At 37.8% G+C, this 14,338-nt stretch overlaps 1 protein-coding gene across 2 annotated transcripts in view; it reads right to left on the bottom strand.

The window, feature by feature from the left end:
- lcor (ligand dependent nuclear receptor corepressor) overlaps positions 1–14,338 on the bottom strand; it is a 51,841-nt gene that overhangs the window by 29,577 nt on the left and 7,926 nt on the right. Inside the window, exon 2 of one of the 2 annotated variants that reach the window (XM_027010487.1) lies at positions 6–71. The exons of the other annotated variant lie outside the window; for it this stretch is intronic. Within the exon in view, the coding sequence (XP_026866288.1) occupies positions 6–71 (66 nt within the window). The remainder of the gene's footprint in view (positions 1–5; positions 72–14,338) is intronic. 2 annotated transcript variants of the gene reach the window in all.

The raw sequence follows: 14,338 nt of genomic DNA, 5'->3' as shown, positions 1-14,338 counted from the left end.
CTTACCTTGAAAAAGTGTAAGATCTTTTACTAGCCCTGGCCCAAACAGCCCTTCCAAAATGCTCTCAAAACCTGCAAAGGACACAAATAGAAAATTAGCACTTTGGGGCTGTGATGGATGGTGGCAGGAGATGCACGTTACTGTATACTTACACCTACTGTCTCTTTCACTCATGCACCTACTCACACACATATACCCTCCCCCATCCTTATCATTAGAATTTAATAATAACTAACATTTAATAATAACATTTTATTAATATAACAGTGTTAATGTCACTTATTTTTACTAAGTCTAAATAAAATGAGCTCTATTGCTAGGCAACAGCATAGTGTAGTACATCATTCTGCCATGGAAAGGGAAAAAGATTTTTTAAATAAATAAATAAATAAATAAAACAGTAAGGGGGAAGGCAAAGGAAAAGCCTCTGGAAAAGCTTTAATATGTTGCACTTAGTTGTATTCCTATACATCACAATCAACCACACTACACAGTAAAGCAGTGTTCAACTGTTAAGCATCTAATGCAATGAGTGCACTGGCCAATCACAGACTTACTTTAAAGCATTGTGAGTGCTCTAGGTAATCACAAAACTTTAGATTTTCTGTAAAAAAAAAATCATAAATGCACTCTAAGTGCAGAATCATGTACAAGCTCTGCTATTTTGCTGGACAGTATTTTACCAGGATTGCCAGACTAAATATACTTTCAGTTAATATGGTTGAGATAATTATTAGTCAACATCTACAATTTCCATATTTTACTATTTCCAGTTAAAATAATTTGCAACAAAATCTTCACAATGGGGGGCAAAAAATGCTGTCTTGCAATGTAGCCTCAGTTGTTGACACAGATCCATAGTCATAAAAACCTGCATAGAGTTAAACTGAGAAATAAATTCCCTAACAGCATAACAAAGAGGAAAAAGATTGCAACAGAAACTATATAGAGTCAATTGAAACACTAGCTTACATTTTAATTATATCAAGGGCTTGGCAAAATTAAGATAAAATTCATAGCAATATATTTCCCACTAATAAAAAACAACAACAACATTGGCTTTAACATTAGCAGGCTACCCACATTCTACATGTAGTAGATTTTACCTAAAGCTACCAGAAACATCAATCCTCTGAGAAGACCTTTGTCAAGTAAACGCTAAATTATTTAAATTTAGCATTTAAATGTTTCCTTGAGCACTTCCAAGTTTGAGAAACAGCACAAATACTCATCTTCCACAAGATGAGATTGTTTAATGAGGCAATCTGCAATGATTAAAATAACCTGGGGTTCTTTACCAGGCATATTATAGTAGGTAGAAGGAACTGGAATCATTACTGACATGAGAGCATGCAAAAAACAGGGAGACGGGTATTATGTTACCCGACCTCCCCATGTAAAATTACTTCACCGCAGTGAAAAACGTTTTCAGTTGAACACTGCGGCCACATTAGCTAATAATCATGCATTTATCACTTCCAGACTGGACTACTGTGATGACTTAATATCTGTTTGTACTCCTAAGAGCATGAACAAGATCCAATTAGGTCAAAATGCAACAGCCAGAGTTCTTACTAGACTAGAAAGTTTGATTATATTACTTCTGACTACACCGCATTATCTCCCAGTAAAATTTTGTATTGATTATAAAATACCTCAAATGACCTACAAATAACTGAATGCTCTTGCCCACATCACACCTGCTTAAATCAGAAATGCACAGGCTCTTTATTATTACCTCAAATATGGAAATCTACTGCAGAGCCTATAAAGCTCCCACACTATAGAATAATCTTCCTGCCAATTTTTGAGACTCAAACACAGTCTCAATATTTAAAGTTAGGCTGAAAACCTATTTGTATTTTCAAGTTTTTTATCACATACCTCTCCTCTTAGGTAAAGGTGTAGACCTAGGAGTTCATGGGCATTGAGAGTTATGGTAATCTGGGATGTTATGATGCGGTCACTTATGTTTATTGACTGAGAGCAGTGGAGTGCTGATGTTCCAGGGAGCACTCATACTTGTGTTTCCTTCTGGCTCTATCCTTTCAGCTGGGCTGCCATAGCTAGATCTGCTAGAGACCATCCTTGCACACTATAAATGGCTAATTTAGACACTTTAGTATTTGAACATGCCTAATCATGTACCATCTCTTTCTGCTTGGGTATACGTTCTCCTGGCATCATGCTGTTACTGAGCTTCAACCCTTCTCACCCACTATGGCTCCTCCCACCAACCCTTGATGCCCCCTGCTGTTCCCTTTCCCCCTCAACCTCAGTCACCCTTTTCTCCATCACCCTATGCAGATGTTCTTGTGCCAGATGGAGATGATGCCAACTTTGGACAAGACCTGCTCAATGACAACAAAGTATCTAAGAGAATGTCCCAGTCCCATCAGTACATGAAGTAATGCTACCAGTAGACGAATCTAAGCCACTATCCCAGGTATAGCCCGCCCTGCCTAGACCCACTGTAGTGTCTGAGGTTCCTCATCTACAATGAAGTGGCTAATTGTACAAAATGCAATATAAAGCATGGACTGGTTGCTAACTGGGTCACCCAGTGGAGGATGGGTTCCTTCTTAAATCTTGGTCCTCAATTGACGGTGAGCAATTGAGGTTTAAGGGCCTTGCTCAGGGACACTACAGTGGCAACTTGCCAGTGGTGGGACTTGGACTGGCAATCTTAACCACTGAGCTACCACTGTCCCCATATACTTAAAAGAGTTGGCTATCTGATAAGGAGCTCAATCCTGCAGTTGCTGAAACCCACAATTGAACCAGGGACCTTTAGAACTTCAGTCTAACACTCTCACAGCTGATCAATTTCAGATATTAATTAATTGACACATCCAACACAACTTACAATTCTGAACAAACACAACTTGAGCAAGTGAGGGTTAAGGGCCTTGCTCAGGGGCCCAACAGTAGCAACCTGGCAAGGGTGGGGCTTGTACCTTAACCTCTGCGCTATTGCCTCTCCAAATGCACACAAATTCATCAGTCACTATACATTGAATGATTTTTTTTTTGCTGAAATACCACAACAATATTCAACAACTTACTAAAAGACAATATTGGCTTCATTATGGCTTCATTGTTAAAGGCTATTAGCTAAATTGATATTAACTTTATTGCTATTAGGCTAAAAGGGGAAAAAAAAGCTCTAAAAATACTCTAAATGCTGTAATACTGTAAAGGAATATTATGCTTTCTCATTTATACTTACAATTTGTAGCAGGATTACTAATTTTTCCAGCAGTGAATGGAAACATCCAGTGATTTGCAATGCAAACTTTATAGCTAGACCATTATAGAAGCCATTGAACCATCTCTCAGATTCCAGCTCATAACTGCACCAAAACAACTCCACATAAACCTCTTCCTTTCCATGATGTCCAAAAGTACTGCCAATCAAATTATTCGCTAAAAACAATAGAACGCTCAAGCAATGTTTTGCCACCTCACACAATGGCTGCCCAAATATGGCAAGTAAGGTGTCTACGCTTTTGTCAAAGCATCCTCTATTTGTGGAAACAGCTGTCAATCACGCCAATTGTGCATGGAAAACACTTGTGAAGTAATTTGAAAACCTCCCTACCTCCCCTCCCCCCTAACAGTTTTAGTAAATGAAAAATCCAAACTTTTAGTATTTGAGTTCTAAATGCATTCAGATACACATCTGGTTGTGTATTCTAGTAACACGTCATTTGTCCAACCAAAAAATGTGCCATTTCAATAAATTAATTCTTACTGGTCAAGCTCACCTGTGCTTCCATGGTGCTTCCATGGTGCACCAAGCATAGTCAGTCAGTTATTTTATCATAACACCCTTTTTAAATATGACCAAATTATGTATATGAAAGCATGTATCAAAGAAAACTCCTTAACAGTTTAGTTTTTCTAGACACTTGCAGGTAGTTCTTGGTCTGCTCACATCAAAATTCAAAGAAACTGGGAAAAACACAGTTCCCCAAACTATATCCCCAGCCCCACCCCCAAACTTCCTCAAATCACAACCCTAGCCCCACCTCCACACTTCCCCAAAGGAATCAAAAGAATCCCAGGGCAGTATCCTCCTCCTGGGTTAGCTAACCCAAACACAGCCCATTGCTGTGCAATGGTGCTTAAGAATATACCAAACAGCATCACCATGAATATAACATATAGGTACAACAAAGTTTTTATAACTCACATTTATTAAACAAAGTAGGTAAGCTGGATTGTGTTTGACAAAAAGTGAAGCTGATATGCAAATTATAGGTTCCATCAGTGAGGGAAAAGCACTTGTAACAGACCAGACTGGTAGCACCATGTAAAGTTGCAATGGTAGCACCAACTACTGGTTAACACCAAAAACCTATTTAAAGTCAAAATGGACATTCAGTCTTGTTTGTGTGCCATGAATGTAAAGAGCTATGTAAATGTGAGGTTAACAATATACAACACACACAGTATTACTATTCAATTAGCAGCTAGATCTGCTGCAATTTTAAAAGTCAAAGTTGACAGGTCTTAAGTAGCCCAAGGCCTTCTAAATTAGCGAATTACATAGATTTATCAAACTACCTTAATGTAATCACAGAGATGGCTGAATGTGCTACTGCACCAGAGACTTCTCAGGATCATCAAAAGAACTGTCTTTTCCTTTAAATGTAAATTGTAGTCGTGCTGGGAAGCGGAGACCGGATGTGATGCCTGGAATATCTCTAAGCAGCTGCTTCATGCATAACATTTCTTTACAACAATAGGTGTGAAATATGGGAAGATGTGTACTTGTGTTCCTTTGAAGGAGAGCTGCTCCTTCCAATGAGCTAAATCTTTGATATCCCCTTGACTTGCACATATTATAAATGGTCTGGGTCTCTGTTCTTCAAGGGGGTGTGGTCCTATATACTCAGTAAAGATTTGGGGGTTCATCAAGATCCAGTATTTCTTTCAAGGCAGCTCAGAAAGCTTGTGATGATATGGAAGAGGTAGCCAGGGGCATAAGTGTACTCAAAGACACAGAAATGAACACTATATTGGTGGCAATTAACACCAAGTAGTCAGAGTTGTTTTCTAAAATGAATGGCAACTATAGAAGAGACGAGGAGACGAAGGACTGCACAAACTTATCTGAAGAGGGACTGAAGAGGGATAGTCAGAGAACGCTAATCATTTCTATCAACTGAGATTTTATTCACATCTGGCTGTGGGAATTCACAGAGATGACAGTTCACTAGCTGCTGCAAACCTCCTTAAATGCAAAGAGATTATGCTAGAAGGGAATCCAGCATATTTTATTAGCTACATCTCAAAGAGTAAAACTTAATTTTAATTCTTGGAACTGCAGAGGTTTGCACAAACTTCAAAAAATTAATCAGTTTATCAACCAGATTAAGGATATGCATTCTAAAATTGTATTCTTACAAGAAACACATTTTTGGGAGAAAATAACTAGGATTTTCTTGGAGGTGGCAGGGTAAGGTATTCACCTTGTTTTAATATTTTTGTCACAGCTCAGAGGAGTTATGATACCTATTCATAACTCAGCCCAATTTCAAGCAACAAATGTAATAAAGGATGAGTTGAGTATTTATTTAACACATTTTCTTACTTTACACTTTCAGGACAATATGTAATAGCAGGGGATTTTAATTGCACATTAGATCCAATTATGGGCAGACCTACAGGTTCCATCAGTCTCATAACAGATGCAGAAGAATTATTTTGTTAAATAATTAGCCTGCTAAACATATAGAGGGAACTGAAATTAAAAAAAGCATGTTATTCTAGTATATACAATCCATATTGTCACATTGATTACGTTTTGGTATCTACGGAACTACACTTTTGCTTTTATGATATTGTAATCTCAGATCATGCACCATAGTGTTTACAGTATGAGGATGTTAAGTTGGTAAAAGACCCATCTAGATGCCAGCTTCAGTATAAATGGTTTGAAATTAATTCAACACAAACATCAGACCTCACTAAATGAAGCACTTCAAGCATTTTTAAGGGACTTATAATAGGTTATACTAGCTCTTAATCCCAAAAACCACAACTAAAGAGAATGTACCTTGAAAATAAAATTAAAACTCTCCAAGTGAAAGCCTTTCAAAAACTAATCTGCAAATAGAAAAATAATTATTGATTTTGAGACTATTGATTTTGCATCTCCAGATGAGATGCAAGACAAACAGATATTCTATGATCATGGTAATAAACCAGGCAAACTCTTGGAATTGCTAATTAAACAGTTAGAAACATGAAAATCACATCAATTATAATTAATTATGTTACTATTACAGGACCTGCTGAGATAAAAGATGACTTTAAAGCATATTATGAAAAATTATATAATACAGAGACTAAAAGACCTATAAAATCTATGGAAGGGTTAATTATGCCATCCATCTTGGATTAATTTAGGGGGCATTTGGAGTTAAAAAATATTAAATTAGAAATGTAATTGATATGAAATCTGACCAGATGGCTTTCCAGTTGATTTGTATAAAACATCTAAGAGAAAATTATTAATGCCAATGTTGGAAATATTTCCAGGGGAATTTCAGAATGAAAACCTTTCACCTTCTATGAATGGTGCACTATTTATAATGCTCACAAAATAAGGGAATGCCTCTAACAAATGTGACAATATAAGGTCAAAATGTTTGTTGAATTCCAATCTTTATTATGTAAAAATATTATGTAAACATCTTAGCAAAATGAATAGAAAATGTAATGTCTGACTAAAAAAACTAAAGAAAGAACAAAAAAAATCACAAACCATTGACTTGTCATTAGAAGGCAGGGTTTTGATAATGACAGAAGAGTGCTAAATAATGGTAAAGAAACACATTCAGCCCTCCTATCACTGGATGCAGAGACGGCCTTCAACATGGTTGAATGGCCCTGTCTAATGTTTTGGAAAGAACTTCTAAAAGTGTATTCATCTAATATATACAAAGCAGAACAGTAGAGACTTCAGGTAGGGGCAGCGGTAGCTCAGTTATTAATTTGACTAGTAATCAGAAGGTTACCAGTTCAAGCCCCACCACTGCCAAATTGTCACTGCTGGGCTCCTGATTATGGTCCTTAATCCTCAATTGCACAAATTTACTCATAAATAGTCATAATTGTAAGATGCTTTGGATAAACGTGTCAGCTAAATGTAGACATACTGCACTGTTCTCATAGCCAAGCATCAATACATTTTTTGCGACTGGAAAAAAAATAAATAAAAATTATTCAGGATGCTGCCCACTTCAGAGTACAGTGATAGGATTGTCCAGTGGGGGGGAAAAGAATTATCTCTACACTGGTGAACAAACTAGATGGCCTAAAAAAAAAAATGCTCCCAACACTCCAACCTAAGAATAATAGTTCCAAAGGACATGGAAGGCAAAAACCTGTTACATGAAAGTGCCGATACAGGAGGTATTTTGTCTGGATCATTTCCAGCATCATTCCACCATTCTGGAAAGAGCGCAAGAGCTCAGTCAGTCAGTGGCAGCTGGTGATTCAAGGTTGAGGCCTCTGATCTTGCTATTTCACTCATTCCAGGATCAGGAATAGGTCCTTAGGACAAGTAGGGATGATATGAATTTCCAAGCTCATAACATCAGATCTTTCCCTGATTAACGCATGGATGTAATATCTCACGACAATGGGCTGCTTTTCAATTAGTAAAGGATGTGCTATATATGAGACTACCTATGGATAGCTTAAATGGAAGGATATAAATTATTTGAAACTCCAGAGGCAGCCAACGTAGTTTTACTTCAAGAAATACATCTACCCAAACTTGGACATACCAAACTTCTAGGTTAACCAAGTGTTTCATTCAAATTATAGTATTAGGGCCAGGGGATAGTGATATTGATCAATAAAAGGTAAGAGTTTATTCCTTCTCACTTTATATATGTTACTAGTGTGGTTAATACTTTATAGTAGTACATTTGCTTTTTCAAATTCAGGTGGTATTCATTTAGGTTTCCGTAAACTAATACACCCGGTTATTAATGCTTCTGGAACTTGCTGACTGATCCCAAAAATGATGCAGGGTGCCTACTAGATTCCACCATGTTATCTTAGCCAAACAGACGGAGATGGGGGAAAAGTAATGGGGCATTGGGGAGTGTCTCAAAGTGACTGACAGGAGTGTAAACAAAACAGGATTCTGACCCAGAATGCAGTTTTTCAAACAAGTTTATTCAGTCACCTAATATACATTTGCTGATGACCTTGATGTAATAATTTTTTATTAAACTACATATATTCACAGCTTATTTGAATTAGTAAGAAAAGGGAGAATGTTGATTAATGCACCTTTTAAACATAATGATCAACAACATTACTGTCAAGTAAACGCCACAACTCCGCACATAGAGCCACAACTTTTGAGTGAGTCACTACATTTTGTCCTCGCATTACCCACAACTAAAGCTTTTTCCAATCTAATAAAAGAACCACTTGGTTCAATCACCCATGGTTCAATATCACAGACATTTACCTGTAATGTCATTTAAGTAGCATTGACCTCAGTGATCTGATTGAGAAGTTTGCCTTCAAGACATCGACTAGCAATTTTTTTATTCTTCGACAGCCCCATTTTCTTGTCTGTGTTGTATTAAGCACCCAATTTTTTGTTTGCCAGTATAAATGCTACTGTGTTGTCTGTGAAAACTTTATGTTGATAAGTTCAAGGCTTTCTGTACTTTTTTTATCACTACTTCTGTATCTTGTCCCATGCTAAACTTGAACATTTGGTCTGAGGAAGAGAAGGATTAAGCAAGTCAAATTTTCATAAGATAATGTAATTTCATATTCAAACAAGAACTACCTAGAACTACTGTTAGAACATAGTGAAAAAAACTATTTAGCTAGCATCATACCTGAAGTGGGACACATTTCTGTTACTGAATTTAATAGGATAACAGATCTCTGTACAAATGACAGACATAAGTCTACTCAGTTTAGCTAGGTATTGTTGTCACAGAAAAAGAGAACATTTTTTAAAAAATACATATTTCAATCATGAGAACTTTTTAACTGTTATAACTGCTTATAATGGGGCAAGTGTAAATATAGGTTTCAAGGCTTCCAACAAAAATAAATAAATAAATAAAATAAAGTTCATTCACACAGGAAAGCCATTAGCTTTTTCTCCACAGTGTGCTTCCTTGCTTATTATTTTTCTTCAATTTAGAGTTGGTAAAGCATTCCATAATCTTTACATGGATGGAAACACACAGTCCCTAAAAAGAGTTATTGACGCCTGATTTAGATGACTAAAATCTAAGATCCTAGATATAGCATTCTAGTTCTTATGAGCCCATCTCCCCATAAAATACTAATCCAGTTCAAATAGTGCTTTAGCCTGCTGATGATGTTTCCACATGGGAGCCATAAAGATGTAACTTTATTATAGATCGGAGGAGCCTTCCAGTTCACTTCTTCAGCTGAATAAAGTTAGGAACAACCATAAAAAGAGCTCCAAATGACATCTAGGGCACCAGCACGAGTCCTCAACTACTCTCATTCTGCTCCCAGCCCTGAGAATTCACCCACACAAACTCATCTACACAATAACAATGGTGCAGCACTCCTGGGTTCTAAGCAACAAGAGCTGTTTTCAGTGCTGAAAGGACACAGTGGTTATGGCTGAGGATGTTTTCAGTAATGACAGGACACAGTAGTCATTGCTGAAGAGGTTATCCTAAAAACATAGCAGTGGATGGATAATATGCAATGGTCAACATGTAATATTTGACTTGTTTTCATGAAGTACACTGTTTTCTTTTAATGACCACAACCATGCACACACAGCACACACACCTACCTCTGCCAAACTTGCTGCAGCCAGCCCTACTTTGACAACTAGGGCACCAGCACGAGTCCTCAACTACTCCCATTCTGCTCCCAGCCCTCCTGAAGGTGCAGCTGAGATTTCACCCACAGGAACTCATCTACACAATAACAGTGGTGCAGCACTACAGGGCTCTAAACAACAAGACTTGTTTTCAATGTGGACAGGACACAGTGGTCTTCAGAGGACACATAAAGGAGGACAAACATCAGACACATTTACATTTACATATCATTCAGAGGTCACATCAACATTTCTAGTGCTCATCCCTTTAGTGCAACTGTTAAGGCTGTTTCATGTCCTCGTCTGAGCAGACTTCAAAAGCTCTCGAGATGTCAAAAAAGTATTTTGGAAGGGGTGAGAGAAACAGGCAGTTCAGGAAAGTTGTTCTCCAAACAGAAATGTTTGGATGTTCCACACACGTTTGCAGCAACTGACCAGTGGAGAGGTATATGAAGGAGGCTGGGAAATGACAAAACCCTTGACTGTTGCTGTGACGAGATGATATTTAAGAAATGATATGTCAGAGAACTAGGACTCCCATCTATATGACTGCTCTCACCATGACTACAAAGATGCCAAGAAAACATCTGTGTGGAATGCATGCCAACATTTTATTTTTAACACACAACAAAACAAACCATTTCACCTATTACTACTTCTTGTTTACAAGATAACCCCCCTTTTGCTGTCTAGCCAGGAACCTCCCTTACTGTTCTGAAAACTCCACCATTTTGATTTCATTTCAGGCAATTCTCAGATGTCTCTGGTGTGCATAACTAGTGGTTTGTTTGACCTACACAAAACAGTTAAAGTCCAACACATGCTGTACCTTAGCGTAACCCAGTTTCCACATGCTCTTTACATTGTATCTCATGACACTGCACTGCTGCACTGCAGTGTTTTCTCCACCATACTGGCCCCACTCCTGCTGGTTACATCTCCTCCACCAGTTCTCTTTGCTGCTTTTCCGCTATTGAATTGCAGCCAAACTACTCTTACTGGCACTCTCAGCTGCTGTCAGGTTTCCCTCCACTGCTTAGCTTTTCTGCTGGCCACCAGCAGTCTTTATTGCATCCAGACCGCATGCAACCCCCTGCAGCAGCTTTTTGCTGGCCGTCTTTTGCCTTCCATCTAGCTTATTTCCTTACTGAACACACACACACGCACACACACACACACACACAAGTGCAGCCAGCACTACTCTGACAACCAGGATGTGGGTGCTATCCTCCTCTTACTCCCATACTGTGCCCTACTTCCTGAAGTTCCCACATTTTCCCATAAGAGTTCATTGACACAACAGTGTTTCTCTCACACTATATTACCCCATTAATAAGTAGGGATGCACCTATGTAGAGTTTCTGGACCAATATCGATAACCAATAATTCACACCTTGTTGTGGCAGAGATTTACTGCAATCAAGCAAGAAAGACTGGCCAGGTTATCAGTTTTAAATCCATTAAAATTCCAATATAATACAAATAATATTATATTCAATAATGAATCAATCATTCGCTAATTGTTTGGATAATTTCACCTGCAGATGTGTTTTTTTCATTCAGACTAGCAACTCACATAACCACTGTCATCATGTTGCAACATATCATAAATGTTATCATATCAAAGTTTCCTTAAATGCAATACAAATCACTCATTCACTTCATGAACAAAGGCCTATGTACATACCTCAAAATCAGGAATACAGAAATGCATCATATTTCTTTGAATATCACCAAGCCATTTAAATAAAAATCATTCAAGTATGACTGTGAATGTTGAAACAAGCCAGCTTCCATACACTTTGTTACCAGAATCAGAATTTATATGTAACATTCCAAACAGATTAATGAATTGTAAACAAACCGAAACAAAGAAATATACAAAAAAGGGGAAGGGAAGAGAACACTTAAAAATATAGAAGCCTTATGAATATTTCTGGTGTGGTGTAAATAGCAAGTAATTAATATACCTGATTACATGTACAATTTATAAACAGATCTGTAATGGAAAAGTTGTCAGTCTTTAAGAGTTTTGCATGGCGACAATTCTATTTTAAACAAAATGAAGTTTTGCCGTGTTTTCACCTAAATGACTACTGTAGTGACCCAGAATAATTTGGACCAAACTTTGTATCACTTTATGTCATTTTGTGTCATTTGTGTCAACTTTGTGTCATTTCATAACTATATACCAAATCTGATCAAAATCTGATAATCCCAAGTACAGATTTTTGCAATTCAGTGTGGAACTGCACCACCACCAATGATTGACCTGTAGCATCCACATTGCATTAAAGTTGCATTACAGACCAATTTTGAGTCAACTGTGTGAAAGGAAGAGGGCTAATTTGGAAAATGCTATTTTAAAATAATGGTTAAACATAACAGTGCAGAAGCTGTGAGGCTTAGAAAATCACTTCAAGAGAAAGTAGTCCAACTCATAGAGCCGCATTATTTGATGCCAGTTATGTGGTTATGGTTGAAAATGAATGACACACAAGTTTAAATGTTTGAAAATATGAGTAACATCCCCAGTCTTACCATGAATTTTTGGTAATTATTACAGTTTACGCAATTATTATATGAGAAATAACTGGTCCATATGGACATCTCACAATTGCAGCAGATTTGTTGGCAGCGCATCCAAGATATGAATCTCCAGTTCTACCAGTTCCCAAAGATGGACTGAGATCTGGTGACTGCCACTTGAGAACAGTGAACTCATTATCATATTCAAGAAAACAGTATCATGGCATATTATTCTCCTGGAAGTAGCCATCAGAAGATCTGTACACTGGTCACAAAGAAAAGGACATGCTCACCATCAACACCGAGTTAGGCTCTGGCATTTAAACGATGCTTAATTGGTATTAAGGGGCACAAAGTGTGCCAAGAAAATATACTCCACACCATTAAACCATCACCAGCCTGAACTGTTGATCCAAGGCAGGATGAATGCATGCATGTTGTTTGCACCAAGTTCTGACCCTATCATTTGAAACTGAGACTCATCATACCAGGCAACATTTTTCCAATATTCTATTGCCCAATTTTGGTGAGCCTGTGAGAATTATAGCCTCAATTGCCTGTTCTTAGCTGACAGGAATGGCACACCATCTGTTTTTCTGCTGCTGTAGTCCATCTACTTCAAGGCTCAACATGCTGTACGTTCAGAGATGCTCTTCTGCATACCTTGTTGTAACGAGAGGTCCTGTGAATTTCTATCAGTTCAAACAAGCCTGGTAATTCTCCTCTGAATTCTGGAATAAACAAGGCATTTTCACCCAAAAGACTGCCACTCACTGGATATTTTCTCTTTTTCAGACAATTCTCTGTAAACACTAGAGATGGTTGTGCATGAAAAATCCCAGTAGATCAACAGTTTTTGAAATACTCAAATCAGCCAATCTAGCACGAACAACCTTGACACTTTCAAAATCTGCTTAATCACCCCATTCTGATTCTCAGTATGAACTTCAGCAGGTGATCTTGACAATGTATATATGCCTAAATGCATTGAGTTGCTGCCATTTGTTTTTTTGAAAAGACATTTTTGTTAACAAGCAGTTGAACAGGTGTACCTAATATATTGGCTGATAAGTGTGTTACTCACTCTGAAATGTTACCTGAATTGTTAAATTGTACAAACTCTGATCGGAACCCAACAGGTAAATGGTGCAAGAAAAGGATTCTGGGAAGTTGAATCCTTCAGCTCATAACATGCAAAACTAATTATATATATATATATATATATTATATAAATAAATGTAGGTATTTTTAGGGGTTCCTACAACATTAAAAGCACCTGGCAAACATTATGTAGGTCCCCCTTGTGCCACTAAAACACCTCTGACCCATGGAGGCATGGAGGTCACAAGACCTCTTAAGGTGACCTGTGGTATCTGGCACCAAGACATTAGAAGCAGTTCATATAAGTCCTATAAATTGTGAGTCGGTGCATCCATGGATCGCACTTGTTTTCCATTACATCCCACAGATGCTTGATCAGATTTAGATCTGGGGAATTTGCAAGGCCAATGCCATTAGGCCATGTACTATGACTAAAGTGCAGTTACACAGCCCCATATGCAGCAAGCTGCGATGTACTATGTGGTCTGACACCTTTCTACCATAGACGACATTGAAGAAGCTCTTCTGTCAGATTGGAGCCTTTGCACCCCATCTGTGAGCCTTGAGCATCCATGACCCTGTTACCAGTTCACAAGTTGTCCATGCTCAGATCATTTTTATTAGATACTTAGCATTACATGCTGGGAATTAGGAATTAAATGGCTATTGGTTTCATGGTTTACATCCCAATGGTTAATATTAGTTTCAAATTTTTATTATAATTAAGACTGTGGTCAATTACCATGCTTTGAAAAACTTGTTAAATACGGTCCCATATCAATCAAAGTTAGCAACAGCCTCCCAGTCGCAGTGACACAGATGCGGATGCAACATGGCAGAAAGCAGTGA

Source organism: Electrophorus electricus, chromosome 21, assembly GCF_013358815.1.
Source record: "Electrophorus electricus isolate fEleEle1 chromosome 21, fEleEle1.pri, whole genome shotgun sequence".
Lineage (NCBI taxonomy): Eukaryota > Metazoa > Chordata > Actinopteri > Gymnotiformes > Gymnotidae > Electrophorus > Electrophorus electricus.
The sequence above is the reverse complement of the archived record's forward strand: the minus strand, read 5'-3'. Positions and strand labels throughout refer to the sequence as shown.